This window comes from Paralichthys olivaceus, chromosome 3 (assembly GCF_024713975.1).
Source record: "Paralichthys olivaceus isolate ysfri-2021 chromosome 3, ASM2471397v2, whole genome shotgun sequence".
NCBI lineage: Eukaryota > Metazoa > Chordata > Actinopteri > Pleuronectiformes > Paralichthyidae > Paralichthys > Paralichthys olivaceus.
The window spans coordinates 5,517,633-5,531,665 of NC_091095.1; the positions used below are offsets into that span (position 1 = coordinate 5,517,633).

General features: G+C 41.0%; 1 protein-coding gene across 7 annotated transcripts in view; it reads left to right on the forward strand.

Annotated features, from left to right (window-relative positions):
• lrp8 (low density lipoprotein receptor-related protein 8, apolipoprotein e receptor) overlaps positions 1-14,033 on the forward strand; it is a 140,650-nt gene that overhangs the window by 85,320 nt on the left and 41,297 nt on the right. For all 7 annotated transcript variants that reach the window (XM_020098498.2, XM_069521606.1, XM_069521607.1 and 4 more), the window contains exon 4: positions 2,568-2,696. In XM_020098498.2, coding sequence (XP_019954057.2) covers positions 2,568-2,696 — 129 coding nt within the window. The remainder of the gene's footprint in view (positions 1-2,567; positions 2,697-14,033) is intronic.

The following is a 14,033-nucleotide window of genomic DNA, read 5'->3' on the forward strand; positions in this document are numbered from 1 at the left end:
GGATGTGCTGACCTGCTCAAAAACATGCTCACTCTTATAATAGGTAGATAATGTGAAACGTTAGACCAGCGTGATATCGCAGAATCTGTGGGGTGCACATTTAAATTGATTGAAGTGTAATGTAGATGTCCTCATGTGAACGCACGCCGATATGAGACCTCCCATTGGTATTCATAATAATCATCACATAGACAAGGAGAGCAGCATTTTATGAATCAAAGATATACACACACACACACACACACACACACAGGCCATTTAGCCCCCCTGGAAGTAATAACCACACTGTGCTGATATGGTTCTTGCTTATTCACTCTCTTAAAGGGGATTTGCAGGAGGCTTTTATTCTTTAAAGGTCAAGGGAAACCTCATTTAGAGGAGACACATTGAAAAGATACTTTCACAAGAGCCTGATATTAAGCAGCAGATGGAGGATGAAGAAGAGCGGCAAGTTAGGAGGGCGGGAGGGAGGGAGGGAGGGAGAGAGAGGGAGGGAAGTGGTCATGCAAAAAGATCGACAGTAAAAGAAGATGAAGATGAAGAATCCAAACCTCCTCCCTGCTCACCTCCATAGGATGCAAGTAGCAGCTTTCTTTCAGTACCTGGAAACCTAACGGCACAGTTGGAGGAAATCCAGGCAGAGCTGAAGGTCTCTGCGTCCCTCCACAAGGGGCAGCGTTTAACATGGAACTGTAGGAATAAGAAAAAGCAGAAATATGAGCTGAATAAAATGGTGAATGAGAGCGAAATTGGCAAATCCCAGATGTACTATTGATCTGTGGCTGCCTGACACACACACACACACACACACACCATTGTTTGGCGAGAAGACTGTTTGTGGTCAAATATGTATAATTGATGGAGTTGAGTTTGACACATCAGCTCTGCAATGTGATCTGGGGTTAGATTCCCCATTGTGTGTGTGTGTGTGTGTGTTGTGGGTAGTAGTGCATAAAGTTGATGGATTGAACAGTTGTAGTTTTCCTCCCTCTGCTAACCCCATGGGCTACACATGTTGGAACAATGGCCTTTTCTACTGTAATGGACTTTTATCTAGAGGGACCACTTTCTCACAGTGTGTGTGTGTGTGTGTGTGTGTGTGTGTGTGTGTGTGTGTGTGTGTGTGTGTGTGTGTGTGTGTGTGTGTGTGTGTGTGTGTGTTTGTGTGTGTGTGTGTGTGTGTGTGTGTGTGTGTGTGTGTGTGTGTGTGCGTGTGTGAGTGATTTTCACTCAAAAGAGATCACTTTATCAAATGTGCTTTCAAATGCAGTAAAAAGTCTTTATTAATAGATCAATTAAGTCTATAAACGTAATAAAGACACTTTGACTTTCACCATCATTTAAAACCCCAGGATTAATCAATTCATAAAAGACACATATTTGAGAAGCTGAACCACAGAGTGCTTTGAAAAATCACTTAAACAATTAATAATCAAGATAGATGCTGATTCATTTCCTGCTGATTATTAATCACTTAATCTATGTGTTCTAATATATTTCAGTTTTGCCTTTGTCATTTTTCTTTTGTATGTTTGTCGTCAGACAGTTTAGTCAATTTAATTCATTAATCAACCAAAAAAGTTCCAGCTTCTCAAATGAAAGGTTTTGCAGTTTTCCTACATTTATACGGTTTTAATCTTAAAAGTTTTTGAGATTTGAATTATTGAATTTCATCTCCACATGTCCACCTATAGGATACCTGGGTAAGACAGAGAACCCCACGTTGCTTCTGATTGTTAGTCCAGTTCTTTGCGTGGTAGCGTCCTGCTATTCATGTGCGTGCTCATGTGTTAATATAACATTTTCAAGGGTGGCTGTGGCTGAGGAGGTCGAGCGGGTCGTCCACTAACCAGAGTGTCCACGGTCTCATCATTCTCCCCCATTCCGCTTGCAGAGGTGTCCTTGGGCAAGATACTGAACCCCAAATTGCCCCTGACGCCCCCTCACTGTGCCGGCCGTGTGTGAGTGATGTATAATAGAGAAAGTGCCTCACATGCACTGTGTGTGTGTGTGTGTGTGTGGGTGTGTGTGTGTGGCAAAGCTGTACTGTGATGAGTGATCATCAAGACTAGAAAACGTTATATTAATTAAACTATTTGGAGCTTAGTGTTCATGAAGAGAATATGAAAATAAGCACATCTAATATATACATGGATACACACAACAAATAATACTCGTTTGTCTGGTTTTTGTGTGTTCTTCAGATTGTTGCATGTCTTTCCTTCAGTCTGTGTTGTTAGTCCAGGCTGTTGTGTCAGCTTTACAGTTTTCCTGCTTCTTTGTTCCCCTGTCGCTCTGTGTCTGGTTTAATTGCAGGCCTTTGAGTGGGAATCGATTCAAGCAACAAGATAACTAAGTTATCAAACTGTTTCATTGACTGGCTGTCCCTTCTCTCTCCATCTTCTGCCTCCTCCCCATTTCTTTTCTCATTTTCCTCTCCCTGCCGCTTTATCCCTCTTTGCTCCCCCCCAACCTCTCTCATTCTCTGTCCATTTTTCTTTTCCTACGCCCCCCCCCCCCCCTCGCTGTCCCTTTCTCCCTCACCGCCTTTCACCCCCTCACAACAGGCCGACAGACCTGTCCGCCGGAGAAGTTTGATTGCGGAGGGGCTGCCAGCAAATGTGTTTCGTTGTCATGGCGATGCGATGGAGAGAGGGACTGTGAGAACGGGGCAGACGAGGAGCAGTGCGCCGCAGGTGAGTTTGTGGTGGCGGGGGTGTAAATGTGTATTGTGTGCGTTTGGGGGAGTGCATGGAAAATAAAATGGGACCGTTTCTCTTATGAGTTCCATTTGTACAGTTAGACTGTCAATAAGGATGGACGACGCATCTCCGCTTCCTCTCGATGTGAAGTTTTTTTTCCAAAATATTCCAAACACAGGGAACGCCATTTTCTACTGGCGATGTCATTGGGAGCCAGAGTGAAAGTAGTGTTCGACCAATCACGAAACAGTTAATCATGACGATTCGTCCCGTTTTTATAGCATCAAATATCTCATTATAACCAAACTTGCAGACATATTTATTTAACGTGTATTGACTGACTTCTTATTTTGGTCCCATCCACTCACATGGAGGATGCAGGGTTTAAGACCTATCCTGCTTCACAGGGCTGTCTTGTCATCCATCTTTATATTCAGTCAGTGATTTGAACTCACCTTTGCTTTTATGTCTCTCACTGAGGGCAACAGTCTGGAAAGTTTTCAAAGTAGACACAAGTTCAGAAGAGAAAACTTTTGAATATTTCCAAAAAGACTTGAATAGAAGAAGGTCCAACGTCCCTCCATTCAATTTCAATGTCCTGTATATGACTGAGAATCTTCACGGAGAGTTTTTATTTAAAACTTCTGGGTGTTAGCTGCATAGGATGAAGAAATGATTTTACAATAAATTATGCATTAAGCCAGTGTTCTCAGAGCAGGCGGCTGTTTGTTTACCTACTCAACTAAAGATGACTGGACTTGTCATTTGTCTTAAAGCTCTCAATAGCTATTTGTTTTGCAGTTTTTAGAATGATGTAAATTCTATATCAGAGTTTATAGAGTTGTAATGAAGTAAATTGTTTGTGCAAATTGAGGCGAGAGGCAGAGAGGGGAGGGAAGTAAACTGAGAAACTAAAACTTCCATGTGACAGTATCTCTAAAAATGCAGTGTTAAGGCTCCTCTGTGTTGCTGGATGTGTTTTGACAGATTTGGTTGTACCCTGGGGTGATGAGAAAGTCTAAGTTTAGATAAGAATATACTTAGTGTTAAAAATACCAAAAGTGGGGTGCTGCAGTTTTCCTCTAATATCACATATGCAAAGCAGGCGTACAATTCTTATTTTTTCGTATACTTTCTAGCGTGTCACCTTTATTGTTGCGCAATCGGGATATCGGAGTATTTTTAACTCAGTGTCACACCTGCTGAAAAGCAGAGATGTTTCATTTCTTTCTTCTTTCTTTTTTTTTACATATATTTTCTGTGTTACGCATCCGGAGATGTCAAACATGATCTGTTTTTTCATTTCACAATCTTGTTCGTGTTCTTGGCTGTTTCTTAATGAGGGAATGAGAAAACGCAAGTAACTCTGTGCAGCCTCGGAGAGTCGGACCAGTTAACAGAGGAGACACCAGTTCTTTTTTTTTGCTGGTGTTACTTTTGAAGCTTGTCCCACAGTATGTTTCCATAGATAATCACCAAAGCAAACAGTATCAAACCTGCTGCATGTTATAGATGATAATTGGTCAGATTCTGCTCTTGTGACCTCGATGGGGGGTGATGCTGATCTGAAGATGATCTGAAGATGATCTGAAGATGATCTGAAGATGTGGCCAAACGATCCTGTTGTGTTTACAGACGATCTTCTTTATGTCACAGACAGAATCGGAGCCTCAGTGATTGTGCTCGTGAGCAGAATCCTGCCAGGGAAAGTGAGCTGATTATGAAACGTCACCAACTGGGTGTAGTAGTGGCACACTTTTACTGTTTTCATAGTTCAAGGACATCACAGGACATCCTGAGTGTTGAAACAGGTTGAAATTAGTGATAATGTGATCATAGAAATCATTTGTGAGCGTGTAAGACGTTGGTTAGAGGCCAGTTCATCTCAGCCAATCATATTTGCTCCTGTCATCCCCAACACAGAGCTGGAGCTCAGGGTCTCACCCTTTCCGCCCACACATGCATGATGATTCTATCTTTGTTCTACTATCAGAATAAAACATGGCAGTATAAAGAAAAAACTGAATGCTTTCAGTCAGATGTCGAATGCAGTACACCTACTTTTCTCTATTTTAAGAAGAAGCACACAACGTGTTTCTATATTGGTTAGAAAGATTAGATGTCAGATTTCAGTGTTTGGCTGTGCAGAAATCATTAAATGCACATTGACAATGTTTTACAGAAAAGCTACAGAATCGCTCTGTGAACAAACTCCAGACAAACACACCAACATGGACACACACAGGTTTGTATAATTATGTGCAGTACACATGCACTTTTGTCACGTTTACTCGCAGCAGGTATCCAAGCTGTAAAAATGGCATTGATTTCCATCAGCGTAAACATCTGGCCGACAGCGTTATCGATTTTAAACCTGTGACAGACATGCACGCACAAACACACACATGCACACACAGCAGCTTTTTGGCGTATATAGATTGCATGTCATGTATGCCCTTTGCTCTGTTAGAAGAAAACACTTAGAATGTATATATACAGGGAGTTTTCTGGACATCTACGTGGGTGACATTGTAAGTTTCAGTCCTCTCAGTGCGATTACATTTTTCGTGGACTGACTGCGACGTCACACCGACCACATCACACACAAGCAGCCACTGTTCTGTGGGAGCAGGCTGAGGTCTTCACAAGGATAGAACTACACGGCTGTTTGTGAACGTGTGTTTGAGATGCATCTGTTTCCATAATTTTCCCATGATCCCTCAGGCACTGTGACATTTGTATTTTCTCATACTGAAAGTGAGACACAAAATCCATGTGTGCACAGTGCAGATGTACACGTATGATTATTCACACACACTGTAAGATTGCTAGTGGATATTAATACATTCTCTCAAATAGGATAATAAGGAAATAAGTAAGTAAAATAGATATTTTATTTTGTTTTAGATATTAAGGAAGAATTGACTACACACATTCAATATAGATAATAATAACATGTTAAATGTTTAAGAAAAGAAAGAAAGTGATTAAAGATTATAAGAGTTCAGGGAAGTGTAAGGCTGAAGTCAACAGATAAATATCTATAAATAAATATTTTTGATATTCATCAGGCTCATTTAAAACTTTTGCTTCCTGTACCAAAATGATGCAAACACATGAAACATATCTTAGTTTCTTTTTATAAAAGTTAAAATCCTCTCTCTGCATCTCTCTATCCCATCACAGTGATCGTATGTGGTCAAGGCCACTAATGCACTGTTCCTTTACTGATCTCATATACATATATATATATATATATATATATATATATATATATATATATATATATATATTATATGATGTAATACTTCACATCACAAGCACCTGCACTTTTATATTCTCTTTAAATTCTGTGTATTGGATTTGCAGGGGCGATCAGAGACCACGTGTTCAGTCCATTCCCTTTCATGTGTCCGACCTGTGTGAGCATCTGCTTCTTAATGAAGTAGAAATGAAGTGGTTAGTACAGTTCTGACATGTTTCACTGGGTTCTTGATGATAATTGATCTCCTGCCTGAGGCTTTGAGGATTCGTGATAACCTGTAGTGAGCAGCTTTTGATCTTTTGATCATTTAAATCTGATGGTGGTCTTGATGAATATTAAGACGTTATTTAGGTGCGTGGAAACTTCTGGCTATTTCCTCGATTAATCGCTATCAGGACGTGAAGAGGATTTCAAAACAAATCTTTAAGTGAATTGTATATATATGTATGTATGTGCAAAAACAACACTTCACCTAGTTACTGCCTCACAAAGTAGGTTAGCAGATAATGTTGACAATATGCAAGACAACAGGTAGCCATGCAACCTGCACAGCGGACAACTTCAAAGAATACCTCAATGAAAAACATAATCAAAAATTCATCATAATGATAAATAATATATATTTACGGTCCAGTTGTCTGTCATGAGTTAATTAAGTGATGGACCCCTTCAGTGTCTAACACCATATAATACAACGTTTGCTCTTATATTTCTATGGAGAGGATTGTTGTTTTAAAAGTGTTGTGGAAGTATTACAAACTTGAAGAGCAGAGCAGCATCAAAACATCTGGAAAAACTCACTTCTCATGCAATATTTTCTTTTCTTTATTTCTTCTCTAGCTTTCTCCCATCAGCTAAAATGAAATGGCTTTCTGTCTTGAATATAACAATTGCACCAAATGAATTGAATTCGCCTTAACAACAAACCATGACAAGAACAATTCTAGAACTCACATTTCACACTGATAAAGCACGAAGCTGAGAAGAGACAAATGAAAATTTCTGCAAACAGTTCATCACCACGCGGGTCAGCAAGATGATGAATCAGACGTATTAATGTAACTTCCTCCTCTCCTCAGCTCTGTGTTATTTATTAAAACAGAGGAGGTATAAAGATAAATCAGGCCGACGCTGAGTTTGTGCAGTGTAAAACCTAATCATGCTGCTGCACTTACATTTATTATTGTTGTAAAATTGATTCCTGACGTTACAGAGAGATGTAAAAACAAATGAGCATCGTGCTCGCAGATCATCGGGCACCGCTTTGTAACAGAGCAGTCTGATAATGAGCAAACTGAAATGATTTACAACATTTCCCCCACACGGCACCATATAGGATTATCAGTAATGGAAAGACACAGACATCGATGCTCCAGTAAAACAACAGAAATAGTCCCTAATCATTAGTCAGTTCGTTTTGAGTTAAACGATATGATATGTAACAATTCTTTTAATAATACATTTAATAACTACACCTATGTTATATATATTTTTTGACTTGGGTCACATTATGTCTCATTTTGGTCGTTTTGTTTTTAATGGAGACAACAACTCCCATGATCCCACGCTGCTTCACGACGTCACCAGACTACCGTCATGGTTTTGATTGAAAGACCCCGAGAGGCCGAAGTTACATCGGATTAACGTTGACATGTCGATGAATGTTTTCATAATGAATATCAAGACTCTAACGTTTACTCTGCAGTGTAGAAAGTTTGCATGTATAATGTTGCACCACCCGCAAACACAAACACTCTGAGCCAAGCCCGAGAGAAACCACTTCCCTTTTGAAACATGCTGTTTTCACCCCTGCTCCCTTTGAATCCATCTCTTCCAACTCCTCATCCTCCACCTCCTGATGCCCTCCTCTCCTCCCTCTCTCTCCTGTATTTCTCCCGGAGCAGCTACAATTGGAGTACAGCTTGCGTTAATTAGAGATGCTAATTGAGCATATCCAAATGTTGAATAAAACATGGATCCAGGAAGAGGGCTTCTTTATTACATTTAGAGGAGGAAGAAAGTTTATGAGCCTTTAATTTATGTTAATATGAAATTGTGTTTATTCAGGCACACATCCAAAGCTAGCTGTGTGTACGCACGCTTCAGGGTGTGTGTGTGTCTGTGCGTGTGTGTGTTTTTGTGTGTGTGTGTGTGTAAAACATAATTTGTCACGTTTGTGTGAAGGAGGTGTTCTCATGAAGGATGGCCTCTCTTTTCTTTGTTTAATACTAATTTTACTTTTTTTTTTTTTCCTCTGTGAGGATGTACAACCAAACAACTAACATTTATATTTCACCTGCTCACCAATCAACTTTTAATTAGAACAAATTGCACTGTGTAGATTAATACGCCGCATGTAAATCAACAGCAGACGCTCAGAGGATTAGTTGATTCTCCCGTCCAGCCTCCTCTCAGCACGGATGCAGGGTTGGAATTAAGATCAAATTGAATAAATAAAATCGTCTGGATGTGATTAATTTCTCAACAATTAATTAAATGTTTCGTATTTGTGTTATATATATATATTTGTGAGTTTTACTGGTGCCAGCAGCAGCGTCGCTCTATCACAGTTATCCAGGCTGTTTCTGGTGTGGCTAATGTGGCTAATATGCTAACATACAATCATCATGGAGTAGCATTTATTACATCATCCAGCGTACTTAGCTCCAGTTTTATATCCAGATGTGGGCTCAGTAACATTCTGTCATGCAGTTGCTCAGTGGGGACAAAGTTTTAAGTTTTGTTGTAGCACATACATCCATCATGCATTTGTTCCTTCTGGTTTCTGGAAAGACAGATTACAGCCAGAGGACGACCATGCTGTGTATTTTCTTATATTGTGTCAGCATGTTTTATAGGTGAACACCGTCTGATTCTAGGTCTGGACGCTTCCTCTCCGGTGTTTCTTGGTCCTCCATTTAAAAGACATGCAAGTGATGCAGAAAATTAGAATTCACAGGAGGAATGAACGTGAGGGAACATCCGTCGTTTATAGTGATTTAGTCGTAGATAGTGATCAGTGAAGGATTTCTTCTTTCAGAATCTTTACATGTCATCTCTGTGGGCACTTCAGTCCAAAGGCACGTCAGCACTCGCTCCACAGTGGGTGAGGACAGAAATCAATCTTTATTGCTCCCAGATTGCTGGCTGCAGTATAGTATAACACCGTCTCCTCCATGTTAGCGAGTGGGACATGGACCAACAAAAACACGTCAAATAAATGTCACGTTTCCAGTAAGTTTGGTTTTAATGATGCTGTGAAAGTGAAACATCATGAGACCCACTCCATTGTGGCTCCACTCGTATCTGGGATATTTTCACTTCATTTTTGTGCAGCGGGAAGAAGTGGAGACGCGTTATACATCTTTATACACAGCCTAAGATGAATATAAACTTGTATCTGGCATCTACTCGCAATACAATACATAACTTCCAGTAGTCCAGCTGGCTGTAGGCTACAGTAAATATAACCTGTATTCCATTATTTGATAAGAGATCAAATAGGATGAGCAAACGTCCAGCCACATAAAAAATACACTAGTATGAGAGTGGATATTTGTGTATATATGAGAAAACAGCAGAATGTGTGTTTGTAGTGTTGCACTCTTCTTCTTTTATCTTGCTTCACCCACGTTTCCACGAGAAAAGGTGACTTCACAGACACAGATCTGGAGCCTCTTGTCTCAGAGTTTCTTCCCATTACATCCCCCTTCATTTATAATCCTTTGACTGCTCTCACTGTGAGCGTAGGTGTAATGTAATGGAGCGCCAGCACACAAACAGGCTCACTGTGCACCCGGAGGCGCGTGGACTGACTTCACACTTAAGCACTGGGCCGTTTTCTTGGAGAGCTTTGAGAACATTGCTCATTCCTCTTTCACCCCCCAACCTCGTCCTTTCTGCGGTACACTACACACACACCTATATACATTCAGTGTCACATGGAGACGACAGGGAGGGAAGGATCTGTTGCTGCTTTTATGGCCAGAAAACTTAAGAGTAAAATCAACTCCATTTCTATTATGACATTCATAACTTGCTCATATTCTATATTTTAAATGATCTGTACAAGGTGACTTTGAATTTTCACATCTCAATAAAATATATTGAAACGTGACATGCAGACAGTGGAGGTCACTGTGAACAACGTGTGTGTGTGTGTGTGTGTGTGTGTGTGTGTGTGTGTGTGTGTGTGTGTGTGTGTGTGTGTGTGTGTGTGTGTGTGTGTGTGTGTGTGTGCGTGCGTGTGCGCGTGTGCGTGTGTGTGTGTGGGACAGGGGGGCACTGATAAGATTTAAGACTGTGTGGAGTCGTGTACAGAGTGATGGCCATGTCACATTCTACATTTAATGGCTAAAAATCTGTGAAATATGAATCGATGACTAACAACATCCACATGTTATGTCAGTAATACACACGCTTACATGTATGTAGAGGCACACAAGGACATCCATCACGCTCCACCTACACACACACTCACACACACATTCTATCTACTGTGACTGCACTTAATATTCAAGCCTTAACTGCTGTCAGTTGTGATTGAACTATTGAAATATCCTGGATGTATTCAGTGCCCCGTCCTTGTTGATGTGTGTGTTCAGTGTGTGTCGGTGTGTGAAATTCCCCACAGTCCCGTCTCATCATGAAGTTGGTTGAGAGAAAGTCTGTCCCTGGTGTTCACCGATCAGGTGACACAGAGTTTGAGTCTTTCTGTGACTTTTGTGTCACTTCTTTCCGTCACCTAAGCTGCCGTGTTGCTCGGATCCTCTGGGTTCTACTGCCGATCCACACTCAGGTCTTATTTTCTTAGTTTGACATGTTTTTACTCTAAACGCTGGAACCATGAGAAATGTTATCATAGATTATTACTCAGATTATTGCAAATCCAAAAACACATATAATATAACATCGTCTACACTGTTGGCTTAAGAGAAATGTCTTTAAACCCAAGTTCAAACTTATGTCAACATTTGAGAGACAAACAGAGAAGATGAGTCGTTAGCTTCAACAGCAGGGTTTGAATCCCCGAGGACGTGGCTTTGTTCCATTGAGACAAGTTAAATCCTGCGTAATGTGATTTAAATGGAATAGTGTGACACGTTTTAGCTGAATGTGCAGTGACTCTGTCTTCACTGTCTTTCTCTTTTTTTCTTCCAACTTTAAGAGATGACTGACTTGTTAGATTCCTGCCGATACTCCAAACGTGTCACCGTCAGCTCTGCGCCTTGTAAATCCTCTTTGGACAGACCTTTTTTTTTTTTTTTTTTGGAGGCTGCCTTCTGTTTGTCAGTCGGTGATAAATCTATTTTGAATTCAATGTCTCCTCACTGTCTATCTGTCTATTCCATTAGGAAAAGAGGATCACTTTTATGTTACAGCAATTCAAAGAGCTGAGTGCTCAGGGCCTGTCTGTCTGGTGGCCACAAGTGTATACGCGTGTGTGTCTCTGTGTGTGTGTGTGTGTCTGTGTGTGTGTGTGTGTGTGTGTGTGTGTGTGTGTGTGTGTGTGTGTGTGTTAGTGTGCACATGCTTCCATCCTCTCGCATCAATGCTTCAAAGGTCTAATGTAGCCAAAGCACTGATAAACACTTTGTGAGCCCAGGAGAGGGACTGCGTGTCAACTTGTCTATATCTGACTTCACAGACACACACACGCACACTTGGAGCTCTGTTGTGCACAACCTCCTCCTCAGAATGTGTTGCATCAAAAGAATAATCCAAAACGTCCTCCCCCCACTTCCTCCCACAACTCCTCAGTGTTACGACTCCAACTAAGTGGCAGGTTAACATTTCCAGACCTGTACGATACACAACCATTCAGCTGCACTGTAAAACATCCAGTTGTAGATTTCAATACTTTGCCCCTAGTTGCTTATTAATGCATATCTAACAACTCTGTTTATAAAACTGTCTAAAACGTATTTTGCTCTAGCTCCACCTGCTGCTCACACGACAACAAAAACTATTCAGTAAAATATATTAACAAGGATTAATATTTCATTTTACAAATGAAAAGGAAGACGCAACATGTTTTCTTGTTGTTGGAAATGGCATTTAGCTCTTTTTCTGGGGTTTCATGACATTTTGCCTTTGTTTTGGTGTTGGGGACCGTGGTGGATAAGGTTAGCTCTTCAGTGGAGAATGCAGTGGGTAAAGTGACAGCTCATGCAACAACATAGTCTTGACTTATATTTGAACCAGCAGAACCATTGGAAACTTCATGTGAAGATATTTCAACAACTGGCTACTCACAATGTTTCTTTCCTCTCATCAATCTTCATCAATGAATATCGGATTGTGATTTGTTTGGAATTAAGTTTTGTGTATCTGCTTGACTCAACACAGATGTTTTTTTATTGATGATCATATATGAAAAACAAGGCATCCATATTGATTTACTCCACAGAGTAGATGAACATGTTTCGTGTCCACTCTCCGGCCCATTAGGCCCAGTCTCCTCTGAAATGCCTTCAGGTGCTGCCGCCTGCTTTTAGCTGATTGTGGAGTTAGCGTGCTGTGCTCCTGGTCTCAGTGCAGCACTTTGCACGGTGCTGTGATGTTAATGTATTATTTCCATTTCTGGTTGTTGGAGTTAATCTGTGAACTTCAGCTTGCTTTTCCACCTGAGCACCTGGTGAACTAAGGTTTGTAGACAAGCGTGTGTATGGGGCTGGAATTGTGTGTATGCCTGTGCACAGTGGTACACGCTCCCGCATCATGGCTCAGTGGCCGACATGTTAGACCAGAGTCTGATTGGATTCCACGCTCCAGAAACATTAAACCTGGTGACTCATAGACAAAGGTTGAAGTGAGTTGTGTGTGCGTGCGTGGGTGTGTTTGTGTGTGTGTGTCTATTTTTTTACATTATGTGTTAGGGAGCCTATCTCAGCATGTGTACCACTACGAGTGTGCAGGTTTAAATGTGTTTTCTTGGAGATTACATTTATTTTCCTCTGTGTGTGTGCACGTGCACATGCATACCTGCTTGAGATACACTCGTGCATGCTGCAGGAGAGTTCAATTGTCCTTCAGATCAAGGTCACTGAGGTGTACCCTATCTTTCTTCTCCATCTATTAGCTGTCCAGTTGAGGGACTGGGGATGGATGGGTAGAAAGCTTAAGTTAAACACAGTCACCCACGGGCAGAGAAGGTTAATGTCCAGATTACTGATTGCCTATTTAAAACTGTAATTGGTAGAATAATCTACTGGATGGATGTTTAATTACTTTAACTGTCAAGAATCTACCTAAACACCATCTGATTCCTTTCAAGTCTTATTATTGTGATATTTCTAACTTAAATCCTCCTGAGGGTAAAACTCTGCTGTTATTTTTTAATCAAAGGATTTGAAACATCAAGAAATAAAGTAAATGATGCATCGCTCACTGTTACCACGTCTGTTGTCTGTGACCCCATCATATCTTATCTGTCTCCACTCACATGTGACCCTCATCTTCTCTGTCTTTATCTGCTCTAACATTAGCTTGACTGTTGTTCTAGTGATGGATCCCTCCAGGTGGGAAAGGACATTGCTGCTTACACACTTATCAATGGATCTACCAACCCATGTGCTCCCCTGAGCACCTCTCGCCTCCCTAATCTCCTCCTCTCCTTCCTAGAATTGGTTTTGGTCTGTTAACTGAGAGGCCGTCTTGACTGACTCATCGACCCTGGTCCTCTTGACACGTGTCAGCGTTGATGTAGCCAGGTGACAGGATGAAGGGATTGAAGTAACATGGGGATGACATGCCCCTGTGCTCTGTGATGGGAGATTGGACATTTTCTGGTTTAACGACTGTGAAAAATGAGTTTTTAAATGCAAAATCAGGAGGACTGTACAATCTGAGGGGGTAATAGTGGGAGACATTTGCACTAATGTCACTGATGTGTAGATACTGATAGTAGCTTTTAAAACTTTTCTATCAATAATTGAATACTGGGTTCAGCCTTAGAGAGAGGGTGAGGAGTTTGGATGTCCAGGGGGAGTAGAACTTCTGCTCCTTCACGTCAAAATGGGACTCTGAGGTGGTTCAGACATCTAATCAGGATGCTCCTTCAGGGG